At 37.5% G+C, this 17071-nt stretch overlaps 1 protein-coding gene across 1 annotated transcript in view; it reads right to left on the bottom strand.

The window, feature by feature from the left end:
* Positions 1 to 17071, bottom strand: part of NPEPPS (aminopeptidase puromycin sensitive) — a 75861-nt gene that overhangs the window by 14464 nt on the left and 44326 nt on the right. Inside the window, exons 7-16 of the mRNA XM_080678378.1 lie at positions 16600 to 16696; positions 16454 to 16487; positions 15485 to 15599; positions 11858 to 12022; positions 10959 to 11063; positions 9836 to 9896; positions 7283 to 7392; positions 5213 to 5276; positions 2014 to 2153; positions 223 to 357 (exon numbers count right to left, since the gene is read on the bottom strand). Of these exons, the coding sequence (XP_080534504.1) occupies positions 223 to 357; positions 2014 to 2153; positions 5213 to 5276; positions 7283 to 7392; positions 9836 to 9896; positions 10959 to 11063; positions 11858 to 12022; positions 15485 to 15599; positions 16454 to 16487; positions 16600 to 16696 (1026 nt within the window). The remainder of the gene's footprint in view (positions 1 to 222; positions 358 to 2013; positions 2154 to 5212; positions 5277 to 7282; positions 7393 to 9835; positions 9897 to 10958; positions 11064 to 11857; positions 12023 to 15484; positions 15600 to 16453; positions 16488 to 16599; positions 16697 to 17071) is intronic.

The following is a 17071-nucleotide window of genomic DNA, read 5'->3' as shown; positions in this document are numbered from 1 at the left end:
GTTGTAAAAAGCTGACTTAGGAATAGTGAAATGGGATTTGTTTCTGGTAAATTATATAGGTTCAATTTTGCCATGTTAGTTAATAGTCATTTGCTCTAATCCCAAAGGCATTCAACCTTCAAGAAGAACTATATTCTTCTAATTATGTTTCAGTTAGTCACTCCAGGAAAAACAAAATCCTTTAATCAACAAAATCCATCATACTACGTGAGAAAGGCTCACCAAGGAGAAGAGGTCATTCTGTAATCCAAGTCGATCCACAGGGGGCAGAGAAAGGTCACGAATGCCTGGTAATAAACTTTCCAGCATGGCCGAGCTGTACTGGGTCCGATAAAACCCAACTGTTCCCAGGTTTAACTGAAAAGATATCCAGTAGGTATTATTAAATAGTTGCATTTATTTTTTAAGTCAATCTATTGTAGGTGTGAAAGAGTTCTGGTTTTAGTATATCTGGATGAAAACAAGAAAGATCATATATGCCAACAGATAGGAATTAAAATGAAACAACACATAAAGATAGAAATCAGTTGTCAGAGATGAATACAAAGGCAAAAGAAAACAAACTTGACATGGTAGAGGCCAAAGTGAGGGAAAGTAGGAAGAACATGGAGGGGAGAAATGATATGGATAAGTTTCTATTTCTAAACTTAGTAAATAGTTTTAAGATTATAGAAAATATTTACTATATGTAAAAATACTTGGACAGTGGAATCTGTAAGGAAGACTAATAAGCCTTTACAAACATTAATCTATTGAGCCCAGAGCTTAAGAGAATAAAAATGTCAGGTCCTAGATTTTAAAGAATTACATGAACTTAAAAAACAGTTCATATGATTTGTGAAGTGAGGTTATCACTGACTGTCATTCTCCGTAGGCTATTTGCCAACAATAAAAAATATTTGTGATAGTATTTACACACAAAACATTTTAATGGTAAAATAATAGTATAAGATACTATTTATATAGAAATAGTAAAAAATCACCTCATAATTCTAATACAACTTTTGATTACCTTATCTTTTACTGTAGAAATAACACCTTTATTTACCTAATTACAATCACAGTGTGCATAACTTTTTTCTCATTTGTAATAAAATGTTCATATAGCTATTTAATCTTCTAGATTATAATTTCAAATGGAAATATAGTATTCTACTGAGAATAAAATTAAAACAGAGGGAGAAATGACACTTTTCAGAAAGCACAAAAGTCCAGCTAATGTATATTACTTATTAGGAAGCTACAATTGGGAGAAAAGTTTGTAGTAGATACTTTCATTATGAAAAGTATAGAACAATGAAAAACAATATTTACCAACTGTTATTTTATGAAATGGTTTTAAAACACCAGCTAAAGGAATTTCATGTTTCGGACACAAACTGATTATTATACATCTGATCTCACTTGATGATAGTTGTACACATACGATGACAACACATCATTGACGTTAACATGTCATTACAATGACAGGATGGTTTGAAGTTGAGAGACTACAAATGTTTTGGTTAGTGTGACTTTATACATAGTCTACTATTTTTCCCCCTCTTTAACGCTATCCCTCTGTATCTGCTTATCTACCACTCTCTGCCATAAAGGTAAATATCTAGACCAGTGGTCGGCAAACTCATTAGTCAACAGAGCCAAATATCAACAGTACCACGATTGAAATTTCTTTTGAGAGCCAAATATTTTAAACTTAAACTTCTTCTAACGCCACTTCTTCAAAATAGACTCGCCCAGGCCGTGGTATTTTGTGGAAGAGCTACACTCAAGGGGCCAAAGAGCCACATGTGGCTCACGAGCCGCAGTTTGCCGACCACGGATCTAGAAAATACTATTTGAAAACTGGCCCTACATTTCACATAGGGAAGTTTAGAAATTTTTTTTTCTTTGCAAGTCCTACTCTAATATGAAGAAGTAGAATTTAGAACCAGCCACAAAATACATAAAAGAAGTGAGAGATAGAAATCAATTTAGATAAGATTAAAATGGTCATGCCATTTCTGGACTCACCTTTACCCATTGGTCTGGTTTAACATTCTTCAAAACCACATTCATCTCTGGCTTGTCCATTAGAATTTTCAGTTTGGCATGGTTGGGATCTTCGCTGGTAGAGATTGTGATAGGAACCATCCACTGGGGACAGTCTTCTCCTTAAGCAAGAGAACAAATAGAAAACTTGAAAAATAATTTCTCACTGTAAAAAAAAGAAGGTAAGGTGGAGAGAGAGGACTAGTATACTATACACAGGCTTGAGCCTAACTATTAAGCCAATAGCTCATTTTTAATGGTACAAAAACTCTTTTAGGTGACCTGATTAATATTGGTGCAAAGGAAAAGAGAATTTATTAACAAAATCACAAAAGTCTAAAAAACCCCAAACATAACAGTTTACTTACTTGCAGGATCACAAATACAGTGATTTTAAGTGTATTTTAATAGATATTTTTCTTTTTTTAGAGAGAGAGGAAGAGAAAGGGAGAGAGATAGGAACACTGATGAGAGAGAACATCAACTGGCTGCCTACTCCACTCCCCTCACCAGGGATCGAGCCTGCAACTCAGGCATGTGCCCTGACCAGAAATTGAAGCGGTAACCCCTTGGTCCATGGGTCGATGCTCAACCACTGAGCCATACTGGCTGGGCACAAATAGAGTGATTTTTTAAAAACAAACAAACACGTTTTTATTGATTTTTATCGAGAGAAGAAGGGAGGGGGTTAGAGAGATAGAAATATCAATGAGAGGGGAACATTATCGATTGGCTGCCTCCTGCACACACCCACACTAGGGCTCAAGCCCTGACCGGGAATCGAACCAGTGACCTCTTGGTTCCTGGGCCATCGCTTAAGTACTGAGCAACACTGGCCAGGCCAAATACAGTGATTTTAATTTAATTGTTGTATTCCCTTTACAGAGCAATAAAGACATCAATGATTTTTACTGTCTTAAAGAAATTTCAAGTATGTGAAAGCCCTCATATAGCATTTAAAAACAAATACTAAGGTACAGTCTTTAACAGTACCTTATATACTACTGAAACACTAGAGGGTTGGTTTTTATTTTTCTGATAGACAAGATACACCCTGGGAACTACTGGATCCCAAAATGGACAAGTCATATCTAAAAGCCAAAGGTTTTGTGAGACATATACATACTCTTAGGGATCAGACAGCAAAATTAACTTTGCATTAAGATGTCAAACAGCCAAAACTGGTTTGGCTCAGTGGATAGAGCGTCAGCCTGTGGACTGAAGTTCCAGGTTCGATTCCAGTCAAGGGCATGTACCTTTGTTGCGGGCCCATCCCCAGTAGGAGGTGTGCAAGAGGCAGCTGACCCATGTTTCTCTCTCATCGATGTTTCTAACTCTCTATCCCTCTCCCTTCCTCTCTGTAAAAAATCAATAAAATATATATATTTTTTAAAAAAGATGTCAAACAAAGGAGAGTCACTGTCCAATAGTAGTACATCAAAGGAACATTTTAATAAGATATATACCTTTATGCTATCAGGCTAAACCACAAATTAAAATTTCCTGTCAACACTGGGATATTTCAGGTTTTAACACTGCCTATATTGGTCATAGAGTATTAGATAAACCTGCAAAACCTCTCAGTCCTACAATGCTGATTGCAGGTGTGAGGCAGAAAATGGCAACTGTGACACTTAAGGATTTATTTGGATAATACATGTGTCCTCTGACTTTCAAACATACTTATTAAAAGAGTAATTTTAAATGCTAAAGAAGGTTAAGGGTAGAAGACTGTATCTTTTAACCTTAGTAGAGTGCATATTTTGGTGGATTGAAGATGAAAAGGCATTGGTGATTCTGATATACACCTCCCCCTGTTGAGACCTGCTATTCTAAAGGAAGTTTAAAATGTACAGAAAACTTTATTTTTTTATTTTTCAATTAATCTTTAATCTCCTGGATAAAAGAATCTAATGACATGTAGAGATATTTTTTAAAAAGCAGAGATGAGTGCTGAGAGTATAAATTCATGGAATCCAATTATTTTGTTTGAATTCCTACTTTTTTTTATTATTCTTTAATATATTTTTTATTGATTTCAGAGAGGGAGAAGGGGAGATAGAAACATCAATGATAAGAGAGAATCACTGATCAGCTGCCTCCTGCACACCCACTTCTGGGGATCGAGCCTGCAACCCAGGCATGTGCCCTGACCGGGAATCAACCCATGACCTCCTGGTTCATAGGTCATTGCTAAACCACTGAGCAATGCTAGCTGGGCTGAATTCCTACTCTTTAACTCATTAGAGAATTAACTCAAAGTGACCTTGGGCAATTTAACTAACCTACCTATGCTTCAGCTCCCTCATTTGTAAAATGGAAATAATTTTACTTACCCAATAGGATTGCTGAGAGTATAAAATAAGGGTCAATTATAGAGCTAGCACTATAATATATCTAAATAGTCATTGGGCTTTATTTATTTACTTACTTATGCCCAGGAATTTAAAAAAATAATTAGTAACCTGGGTGTTAGCATTTTAGAGACCCCTCAGGAGTTCTGGCCACCGACTAACAGCTACCTCCCCAGCCGGGACCTCTTGGCAAGACTGTAACTAGTGATGTTTGTACAACCAAAGACTCTATTTTGTGGTTTAAGGAAAATAAAATTGACTACGTTTTAAAAAAAATAAAAAATAAAAAAATAACTAGCCACCCACACAAACGTGTATTAAGTCTTCTTTTAGGGATTACGGATAGAGGCATCACTGCTTGGGTGTTCCTATGCTTCTTCATACACAGAGACATGGAATATAAAAAAATCTAAGAATATGACATTATATACTTCACAAATCCCCTTTCTTAATTTTTAAAAATTGATTTGGGAGAGAGAGAGAGGAAGTGGTGGTGGGGGGAGGGGACAAAGAGAGAGAGACGTCAATAAGTTGTTGCACTTATTTATACATTCATTGGTTGATTCTTGTATGTGACCTGACCAGGGATCAAATCCACAACCTTAGCATTTCATGACGATGCTCCAACCAACTGACCTACCCAGCCACAGCATGAATCTCCTTTCTTGATTTTCTGGATTTCATTTTTATTCTATTACCACTTCCTTGTTTTTATTTAATTCTATTAAAAATTTTTAAAAATGGATAATTATTTCCTATTAGTTGGAACACTACTGGTATGGTATCCAAAGTCATTGATCAACTGCCACTTATAGCCATTTGCTTACCAACATATGGTCCACTGGCACAGAATTTCCTTTGGGACAACTTCAGTAATCGGTCATTTTCTACCTAAAGAAACAAAACAGAGACTATAGTAGTATAAAATTATTTTCTTTTTTGGAGGAGGCAACATTTCTGTGACAAAGTACAGGCAATCCTTGGGTTATGTCAGACGACTTACGTCATTTTGTGGTTACGCCGCCATCTCCCATTTACAGTATTTATATATAAAAAAAAGTTCCGTCATTTTGACATACGTACATATGTGCTTTATGTTTTTTATTATTTATTTACCACAAGTAAAGGTAAGGGATTGTTATCTTTCTTTTAAATTTTTTTTACTGTTTCACTTCATTACTGCTGTATGTACTCCAAGTGAGTGACGTAGGTGCTTATGTAGGTGGGTTCCCACTTATGGCGAAAATCGAGTTACGTTGCGCCATAGGAACGGATCTCTGACATAACCCGAGGACTGCCTGTAGAAGGTAAAACCAGTATAATCAAATGTCATTTAAGTACACAAAAAATGCAATGATGATGAAGATGATGATGCTATAGAATAGTGAAAGGTCACTATTTCTTATTTAGGCTTCAAAATAACAATCTAAATAATAAAGAGCTAATATGCAAATGGTCGTGATGCCCTGATGCATAACGACTGATCAGCAGGAGGCTGCGTGTGCAGCAGGCGTGGGTGGGCGGGGACTTGCATGAGGCTCGTGTCCCCGCCCCTGGCACTGGGCCCAGGGACTTGAGGCTCACGTCCCTGCCCCTGATGCCAGGCCCGGGGACGTGAGGCTCACGGCGCCAGCCCCAGGGACGTGAGGTTCACAACTCTGCCCCCGGCACCGGGCCCAGGGATGTGAGGCTCTCGGAGGCTCGCGTCCTCGCCCCCGGGCCCAGGGATGAGAGGCTTGTAGAGGTCTACCTCTTTGGGGTGATGGATCGCGGGGCTCCCCAACTGTGACAGAGCACAGGCCAGGCTGAGGGACGCCCCCCAAGTGCACGAATTTCGTGCACCAGGCCACTAGTAGTTTAAATAAAAGAGCAGGTTCTATGTGATATGGTTCCTCAGAAGAGATATGTACCCAGATAAGAACTTCAAAGGATTAAAGTTCTCAAAAGGATACATAACAATAAGTAATACTACAAAAAGTTATTTTAGATTAGCATGTGAACTCAATGTTCAGAATTCAAACTTTTAGAATGACTGATAAGCGTAACAGAAGCACACATCTTGTTTTTAAAGGATAAGCTTTGCAATGAAACAAAGAAGTATGGGGAAACTAAAAAGCCAGAAGCAACAAAGGCAAGTACATGATTTTTAGAGAGAGAGAGGAAGGGGGAGAGGAAGAAATCCAAAATGTTTTTGTTATAGAGCTCTCCTATTTCCCATCAAATATGACTGATGCATTCACTAAACTGCCTTTTCAAATGCTTACAGCCAATCTGAGAGTTCCTCCAATGTGTGTACTTTTTATTATAAAACTAGAGGCCCGGTGCACAACATTCGTGCAGTGTGTGTGTGTGTGTGTGTCCCTCAGCACAGCCTGTACCCTCTTGCAGTCCGGAACCCCTCGGGGGATGTCCAACTGCTGGCTTAGGCCCACTCCTCTGTGGGAGCGCCGCTCAGCCAGAAGCCGGGCTCACTGCTCCTTAGCACTGCCTTGGAGGCGGGAGAGGCTTCTGCCACAGCCGCTGCGCTCACCAACTGTGAGCCCAGCTTCTGGCTTAGCGGCATTCCCCCTGTGGGAGCGCACTGACCACCAGGGAATAGCTCCTGTGTTGAGCGTGTGCCCCCTGGTGGTTAGTGCACGTCATAGCGACCGGTTGTTCCGCTGTTCAGTCGATTTGCATATTAGGGTTTTATTATATAGGATACAATCGTGTTTAAGGTTAAGATGTGGCTTTGGAAGGTTAACTTACACTGTAATGTACCATGTAAATTTGGGTGCATTTTGAGGGCTGGTTTAAATGTCACCTAGAATTCTTAAAGTACATAAAAATAAATTTGAAACCATTGATGGAATTTCACTTAATATCAGAGAAATTGAGGGACTTTTTATTAAGTTTACCTGTTCTGCTTCCACATAAATGAGGGGGAATCCCATTTGTTTGGTCCAGGTATTCATCACTGCTGCTATAGGTTTACCACTAGCACCTTCTAAACATTCCCAAAGGTCCTCTAGGAGATAACACAAACAATGAAAATGTAAATGTTTACATTTTTATTTTCCTAAAAAAACCACAGAAGTTTTATATACCTCTTGACAATGCATTGCTGACCAACTCTTTGATTCTTTCATGTTCAGGAAACAAACAGCGGGCCAAATTAACGTCCTCCTTGCCTTCTCATTAAGTTAACTCTACTACAAAAACTGGTCTTATATTCTAAGATGTTCCTAACTTTTCCAATTTATTAAAAATTACAAATTATAATACACCAAAGACAAACAGGTGAGTTCGAATAAATAGAAACAAACAAATGAAACACATTTAAGATCACAACTAAACAATCATTCACAAACATAAAACCATTATATTCACTCAATTAACAGAGTTAAAAAATACTCAATACAGCTGATGTGGTGGTAGAGTGAGCAAAACAGTAATGCCATGTGACACATACTATAATGGGGTATGAACAGAGAAAAAGCACTTAAAGGAAAATCCAAAGAAAATAAAGGCTTCACAAGAGTTGACTTTTGGCCTGCATCCTGAAAAAGAGTTGTTTGTTAGACAGATATGAACGACTAGCTCATTCCAATTAGGCAGAATAAATGGTCTATGTACAAAGATGAAAGCATAAGAAAAGACAGAAAATAACAAAAAATAGCAATATGTTCAATTAGCTTAAAATAGAGGGCACATGTGTGGGAATAATGGGCAATGAGGCTATAAGAGTAGGTAGGGCCGAACTGCTGAAGACTGTATGATTTACAAAGAAGTACTGACTATCGTGAAGGGAATGTGGCATACCCACTGTTTTATTTTTAAAATCTTTATTATTGAAAGTATTACATATGTCCCTGTTCCCCCTCCACATTCCCAGTATTTTTAATCAGAAGGGTGATGCAATCAGATATTCACTTCAGAAAGATAATCCTAGCTAGCCTCAGAGAGAGAGATGAAACTAAAGAGAGTGGGGCAAGGCAAGTAGTGAGTTAATAGGCAACTGCAAAATTCAATAGATAGATCACGAAGGAAGGCATGAATTAAGGAAAGTGCAGTGAGATAGAAAGAGGGCACTGGCACTGCTGCGAGAGGGTAAATAGCATGGATGGTAAATGCAATGTATTTGAACTGCCAATTGTCTTTCATAAACCACAAAATAAACCGAAAACAGGTATATGGTGGGCCTTGCTATTCTTATGTGGCCTATGAACTAGTAGCACTGGCTTCACCTGGGAGCCTGTTAGAAATGCAGACTATCAGACCTTACCCCAGACTTACTGAATTATAAACATTCTAATAGATCCCAGGTGATTATATGTCCATTATAATTTAAGAAGCACAAGGTACTTTCCTCATATGTTATATACGGGCATACCTTGGAGATACTGCAGGTTCTGTTCCAGACCACCACAATAAAGCAAATATCTCAACAAAGTGAGTCACATAAATTCTTTGGTTTCCCAGTGCATATAATAGTTATGTTTATATTATACTATAATCTATTAAGTGAGAAATAGTACTATGTCTAAAAATGTACATATCTTAGTTTAAAAATATTATATTGCTAAAAAATACTAACCATCGTCTGAGCCTGTTTGAAAAATGGCACTGACAGACTTGCTCAATGCAGGGTTGCCATAAACCTTCAATTTGTAAAAAACACAATATCTGCGAAGTACAATAAAAACAAGGTATGCCTGTATATGCATGCCAAAGACTCATAAAACTTGCAAGAGTACATTTTTCTGTAGCCCTTCTTTAAGGAACAGAATGCCTCTATTTTACAAACTCTAGTGGGAATTTATGGGGCTGGGAGTGGGGAGTGAAGGTTACATCATGTCCTGAACAGAGGAGAGATTATATTTTTAAATTGCAGGTTACAAACCTAAGGAACACCCTTATAGCCAGGACTCTGAACTTTTGTCATTCTATTAAACACTAATGACATTACATAAATCTTATTTTTTTAAAACTATTTCTGTTCACTAAAGAACTCAAAACTATGACTCTGGCTCTTTTTCATATCCAATCAATTCTTAAGCCTTTATTCATCCTTTTGACTCTATAGCAAATAAACTATAGACCATCATGCGCAAAAATTTCTTAAGATTTTACTTCATTGAAACTCTAATTCCATACATTAACTTCTAAAAATGGTTAATCTGCAGCTATTTTAATGATTAATGATTAGTTTAGGGCAATAAAACCAACAAATAGTCAAAAAAGAACAAGCTCTGGTAAGGTAAACAGCACTCTTCAGACTCTTTTAAATGGCAAAACATTGAGTTATGGAAAGCTGACTACTGAAGGATGACCAAAGGATAATGGGCCCTGACTTAACAAATGGCATAAAGTAAGTCAACTTCATTTCCTATCCATCACAAAGAAAGTAAAGCAGCTAGAAAAAAGTAAATGTCCCACTTCCACTTCTCTCTCAAGATATTAAAGATTACCTGTGGCGGCATTCTTTTGCTGGAACTTGGTTAAATACATGTTCATTCCTTTCTTAAAGTCCTGAGAAAATACAATTTTTAAAATCCAAGAGTCAGACCTCAGAATTTATAGTATATTTACATATTAATACTCAAAAGCTACTTTACTAAAATTATTGAGTGCCAGATTTACTGAAATACATATATGTCTACTGCCTTTTATTTATTTTAAAATATATACTTTTATTGATTTTACAGAGGAAGGGAGAGGGAGAGATAGAAACATCAATGATGAGAGAGAATCACTGATCAACTGCCTCCTGCAAGCCCCTTACGAGGGATTGACCCCGAAACCCAGGCATGTGCCCTGACCGGGAATCAAACCATGACCGCCTGGTTCATAGGTCAATGCTCAACCACTGAGCAACACTGGCCAGGCTACTGCCTTTTATTAAAGAATGCATACTCTGGCCCTGACCGGTTTGGCTCAGTGGATAGAGCATCGGCCTGCGGACTGAAGGGTCCAGGTTCGATTCCGGTCAAGGGCATGTACCTTGGGTGCGGGCACATCCCCAGTAGGGGGTATGCAGGAGGCAGCTGATCGATGTTTCTCTCTCATCGATATTTCTAACTCTCTATTCCTCTCTGTAAAAAATTAATAAAATATATTTAAAAAAAGAAAAAAAGAATGCATACTCTGCCTTCTCCTTTTAAGTTTTATACCAGCCTTCCACCCACTTCCAAACATATTTGTATATCATTCATCTAAGACAGTGGTCGGCAAACTCATTAGTCAACAGAGCCAAATATCAACAGTACAATGATTGAAATTTCTTTTGAGAGTCAAATTTTTTAAACTTAAACTTCTTCTAACGCCACTTCTTCAAAATAGACTCGCCCAGGCCGTGGTATTTTGTGGAAGAGCCACACTCAAGGGGCCAAAGAGCCGCATGTGGCTCACAAGCCGCAGTTTGCCGACCACGGATCTAAGAGATCACAAGAGTCAATATAAAAAAAATAAAGACAATCCAGTAGTGTAATATTCTTCTAAATGCAAAAAAAATTTACTTAGAAACTTAATCTAATTAAGATCTGACATTTTTCACCATAAAAGAATAGAAAACTTTTAAAATTGCTTTTTTACCGTATCCCCAATGTAGTCATGCAGCATTCGGATGACAGATGCACCTTTGCTATATGATATAGCATCAAATATCTCATCAACTTCAGAAGGATGGCCCACACTGACCTGGCAGACAGTGTAATTCAAGGTTATGACAGGAAGCAGACAATCTATAATACTGAATTACATAAAAAGCTTTCTAGGAAAACACTTCTAATATGATACTTTTCTACCTCTAGCTCCCTCATAATGTATAATGATAATCCTTAAATATATATATACATATAACATGATCCCCGTCAACTCTTAGGGCCCAGTCTTGGCTCTACTTTGCTTGGGAGGCAAGTCACTATCAATCTGTTTATTGGTGGTGGTGGTGAGTGGGAGTGGAGAAGAGAGCAATGAAAAACACTTCCTTTCTTTCTTTATGGTTTACAATTATATAGGACCTTGGTTAAATATGTCAAAGTAGACTATAAGTCTAGTTCTTTGAAGGCAAAATTTATACATATAAACTAGCTAAAATAACAAAAAGTTAAGTCAAGAGAATGAAAAAATATATATAAACAGATAATGACAACAATAAAAGAATATGTTCAGAATTTTCTTTGAAACGAACAATGGAATGATAATGTTCCCCTATGCATATTACTCAATAGGCATGTTTCGCCCATACTATTCAATAAAAATGTATTTAATGAATGCTTAAGGGTACATAGTACTTGACTCTACAAAGATCAATTTTTATAGTGTCTATCTTAAGAAGGAACATAATTAGACCAGTCTTGCTAGATTTTCAAGACTGGAAATATAAACTATAAAAACAAGTGAATCACCCATGCAATTTCCAAGAGTTTTAAATATCTCTGTAACAAATTACTTCATTAAAAATGAGAGCAATGGTTGAAATTATGGCTCACTTCAATAGGATGGCTGTTATCTAAGGCATCAAGCTCCTGGGCACGCGTATAATCAGCAGAAACAAACTGAGTCCAGATATCATACTCTGGGAAGCAGTGGTCGACACACAGATATTCAATCCAGGATGCAAAGCCTTCATTTAACCAAAGATGTGTCCACCATTCCTAAAAACAAAAGAGAAATATGTAAATAAAACAAAATACTTGTCATTCCACTCATTTGAAAAACTCACATGTCCCTTCCACTATACTCTAAAACTTGCCAACTTAATGAACTAAAATAAAAAAAATATAGTAAATAACTCACATCTCTCTTTTTTATTTAATCCCCAGCTGAGGATATGTTTCTACTGATTTGAGAGAGAGAGTCAGAGAGAGGGAGGGAGAGAGAGAAACATCAACTGGTTGTCTCCGGTACTTGCCCTGACCACGGTTTAAATTCACAAACTTTTTGTGTATGGGACGATGCTCCAACCCACTGGGCCATACAGGCCAGGGCAATAATTCATATATCTGAACTAAAGAGATGCCTAAAAGAGATCCCAAGAAAGGCCAACTGATGATGTTAGTATTATGCCTAAGAGATATTTCAAAACATTAATAAGTAACATTTTACAACCAAAGATATAAACAGAGGAAGGAGGGGGGAATAGTGGGAAAGCCCTAATATGGAAAGGGGAAGAGAGTGGATAAATGTAGGCTTTCCCCCTATATTATTTCCTATATTGTCATGTAAAATTTAGCTTAATAAAGATCTCTCTTAAAACACACACACACACACACACACACACACGTCCTTGCTCAGTGGTTAGAGTATTGGCACATGCACCTAAGGGTTGCCGGTTCAATTCCTAGTCAAGGACATGTACCTGGGTTACAGGTTTCATCTCTGGCCCTGGTTTGGGAGTGTGCAGGAGGCAACCAATCTCCTCTCTCTCTACCTTTCTCTCTCTCTCTCTTTCCCCCTCCCTCCTTCCTTTCCACTGTCTTTAAAAATCAATGAAAAAAATATCCTAGGATGAGGATTAACAAAACAACAACACAAAACAATCCCCCCCCAAAAAAACAAAAAAAACCCCCCAAAACCCAGAAAGCTACTAGGACCAAACAAGAAAAACTGGAAAACTATTTCCATAATGGCTGAGAAAAATCATTGTTTATGGATGAGTTAAACTTTCTAGGTAAATAGAAAAGCAGTACTGCTTATATAAGAATTAGGTGAGATGGCCCTAACTGGTTTGGCTCAGTGGATAGAGCGTCGGCCTGTGGACTGAAGGGTCCCAGGTTCGATTCCGGTCAAGGGCATGTACCTTGGTTGCGGGTACATCCCCAGTAGGAGGTGTGCAGGAGGCAGCTGATCGATGTCTCTCTCGTCGATGTTTCTAACTCTCTATCCCTCTCCCTTTCTCTCTGTAAAAAAATCAATAAAATATATTAAAAAAAAAAAAAGAATTAGGTGAGATGAACAGTAATGGCAGTAAGTAGTTCAATAATGAATGGTATTTAAGCATTTATGGAATAGAAAATTCTCACCTGTTAAGAATAGGGGAATGGACAAAGAATATAATGGGTCAAAAAAATCAACTTTTATTTTTTTAAAGCACATTTTAGAGATTTTTAAAAAAATATATATTTTATTGATTTTTTACAGAGAGGAAGGGAGAGGGATAGAGAGTTAGAAACATCGATGAGAGAGAAACATCGATCAGCTGCCTCCTGTACACCTCCTACTGGGGATGTGCCCACAACCAAGGTACATGCCCTTGACCGGAATCGAACCTGGGACCCTTCAATCCGCAGGCCGACGCTCTATCCACTGAGCCAAACTGGTTTCAGCACATTTTAGAGATTTTAATCTAATTTTCATTTAAGTTGATTAAGCCTCTTATGAAAAGGAAAAAATATATGAATCCATGCTAAATGCTAAAGGACTAATGCAATGGTAAAAAACAAAAAGGCATTTTAAAATTCTGAAAAGACCAAGATTTTCCAATATTAAGTGATAAATGGCTGTTTGTCTAAGTGTTTTGTACACTTATTTGACTACTAGCCTCCATTAAGATAGCTGGTACAAAGCTAGTTATTCTCCAACCTATCTCCAAGCCCTTGAATTTCAGTTATTGAAACAACTAGTATATAATAACTACAATAGTTACTCAAATCAGGTAAAAAGCTGCCTAAAATCAATATAATAATGCACACATTTCCCTACAAGTTATTACTGGTAGTTTCAAAATAAAATCATAAAAAATAAAGTCAGCTGAAAGCTGAGCCAAAAAAGAAATTGTTTAGTAGCAACAAATTTGTTGCATTAAGTAGAAAAGAACATTTCTGTACATATCTGAATACAGGTACAAGCATACTTAATTCCACATAAAATTATATTTCAAAAAAATGTTTTTTCACCCCTAAGTAAAATTTTAAACATCCAAAGTAAAAGGACAGAGTTTACTTTCAAGAGCTGACTTCCTTTAGAAACTCTCTCAGACATGTCATAGTTGCTACATGTCTTACTTTCTTGCTTATTTCTGTGACATATGGTCTCAACTAACATCCAAGTCAGGTTTTGCTCTTTGGCAGCCTAAAATGCCATCAGGGATTTGGCTGACTCCAGAATCTCCAGTTCTTACTTTGCAGAGGTACTTCTGGTTCACTTATTAAAGCCTGTGCTCCCAAGCTTTAATATAATTGGCTATTGTAGATGGTATTTATTTACACTAATTCTGCAATTTCTTTGCTTGAATTTCTATTAAATTTCAACGTAACATTTTAGGCAATAAATAAAACTGACCCCTAAAAACATTTCAATATAATCAAACTAGAGGCCCAGTGCATGAAATTCATGTGTGTGGGGAGGGTCCCTCAACCTGGCCTATGTCCTCGGGGGATGTCTGACTGCCGGTTTAGGCCCGATCCCCAGGGGCCTAAAATGGCAGACATCCCTCTCACAATCCGGGATGCGGCATGCACCAGTGACCATATTTTCATACAGGTGAAAGGCATCTTGCTGTTGTATGGGCAGCTACATTTTTTTGCCCTGATTATAAAAAGTAGTACATAGCATGATCCTTCTGAGGCAGTAGTACCATTTTCCCCATCTTATGGGTAGAAAAACTGAAGCAGAGACAAGTTAAGTAATTGGCTTTGTCACACAGTTGTAAGTGTCAGAATCAGGGCTGGCCACAAAATGTGCAAGCCAGAGTCCATGCATGTCATTGCTGCATCATCCTGTTTTTTCAGTGTTAGAGCAGCCTTGCCAGGTTTTAATTTTTAACTCTAAGAGACTGTTCCTAATACATAGGGTAGGGTCCCTAGGCCTGGCCGGCAATCAGAGCGCCGATCTGTGGGGCGACCAGTGAGCAGGGCAATCGGGGGTGACCAGAGTGATTGGGGGGCCCTGCTGGTACCTGCCTTGGCTGGCAGCCTGGCACCACCCGCTGGCTGGCCCTGCCCCCTGATCGCCGTTCCCTGTCACCTCCTTCTCGGGGGGCGGGGGGTGGGGGGGGGCACATGCTCAATTTATTTTTGTGGCACAATGTTCCAGGCAACTCTGAAATACTATGTAGCCAAAATAATGTGCAGCAGGATGAAGATAAATATATTTGAGCACTTAAAAATATTAAATACCATAGTAACAAGATTTCCAAACCATTGATGGGCGAGTTCATGTCCCACAACCAGAGCAACCCACTGGCGTGATGAAGAACAGGAGTTTTTTGAATCAATAAGCAATGCAGTCTCCCTGTGTTAAAAAAAAGAATAAAATAATTAAACAATAAAAATATTACAATAAAAACATGCACAAGTAGAGAAGGGAGATTCAAATAGTAAATAAGATGGTCAAATTAGGCTTTAGAGATGTCAAGAAAACATTTTCTTAGTATAAAGAATAGAAAAAGTTCCAGGAAGATTAAAGACTACATCAATAGAAGTCATACAACAGAAGACAAAGCTGTGACACAAGTTTAATTATCAGGTTATTGATAGGACAGCTGCCTGAATTTTGGAAGAACTTTGTCTTAGTGATTTAGAGATTACTGTGCTAGATAGAGAGAAGACAGTTCTTTCATTAAAAGAATGGGAGTGCCAAGTGGGGGAAGATGCATTCCACAATCCTAAAAAGAACACTAAGAAGGTTGTCTAAAACTTGGCTCATCAAAGAAGGCAATTCCAAGTAGAAGGCAAAAACTTGTTTATAGACCCTGCTTCAAAAATTATATAACCCACATATTTATAATGTAGTGACAGTCATGTAAAAATTTGGCTAGAAAATATTTTAAATCAGGGAAGGTTCGTCAAGCTGGATAAATAACTATGAAACTACTGGGAGGAATAGAAGGCACCGAACTGAGAAACTGAGCCCAAACATATCTAAAAATGTTACTAATGCCAGATGCTCACTAAAAATCATACAATCTCGGATAGTAGCACTAGAGGGTGTTCATCCACATTTTTGAAATGTGCACAGAAGTGAGGGGAGGTAGGAATATTTATGGTAGATCATAAAGCAGAAGATACTCAACTGTGATTATGAGTGAAGCTTTTATGAAATCAGTGATTGAAAAGATAAGGCAGGGTAATGCATCATTAACATACCTATAAGTAACAAGGCCCCAGTTCTCCATGGCACCTTCATAAAATAAATATAAACATTTATTGATATATACACATACTTCTTCCTCAAAAATCACAAAATCAAAAAAAGTTATTACAATTCAGCAATAAAATGAAATTTACTTTACCAGCTGCAAAGTCTGCAATAGCAATGAGATCAATTTTAGGTAGAGGATAAGGAACATTGAAGTAGTCCTTATAAAAAGGCAGGGTTTTAGCAGCAACCTATAAAAGTATAAACAAAAAAACCATCTAATAAATATTTTATTGGAATTCATATAGAAATCCACAAAGGAATCCTGTTGCAAGCCAAATTATCTCAAGTTACTAGAAATCAATCCCAGGGGCCCTACGTTCAAAGAATGTGTTAGCTGTAAGCTTTGTTGGCCAAACTTTAGTTATATATAACTCGGTATGAAAAATATAATTACATATTTTCCCACTCACTCTCTGGATAAATAAATTCTACTCCAATATTCTCTTAATCATTATCTCATAAAATGTTAGTGCAACAGCAAGGTTGGTACTTCAAAAATTCTATTACAAATAAAACCAAAGTAGCACAACAAATTTCAGTTTAAGTTATAAATAAATGTACTA

Source organism: Plecotus auritus (assembly GCF_963455305.1).
Source record: "Plecotus auritus genome assembly, chromosome: 7".
In the NCBI taxonomy this organism is placed as follows: Eukaryota; Metazoa; Chordata; class Mammalia; order Chiroptera; family Vespertilionidae; genus Plecotus; species Plecotus auritus.
Note: the sequence above shows the minus strand (reverse complement) of the source record. Positions and strands in the feature narration are given on the sequence as shown.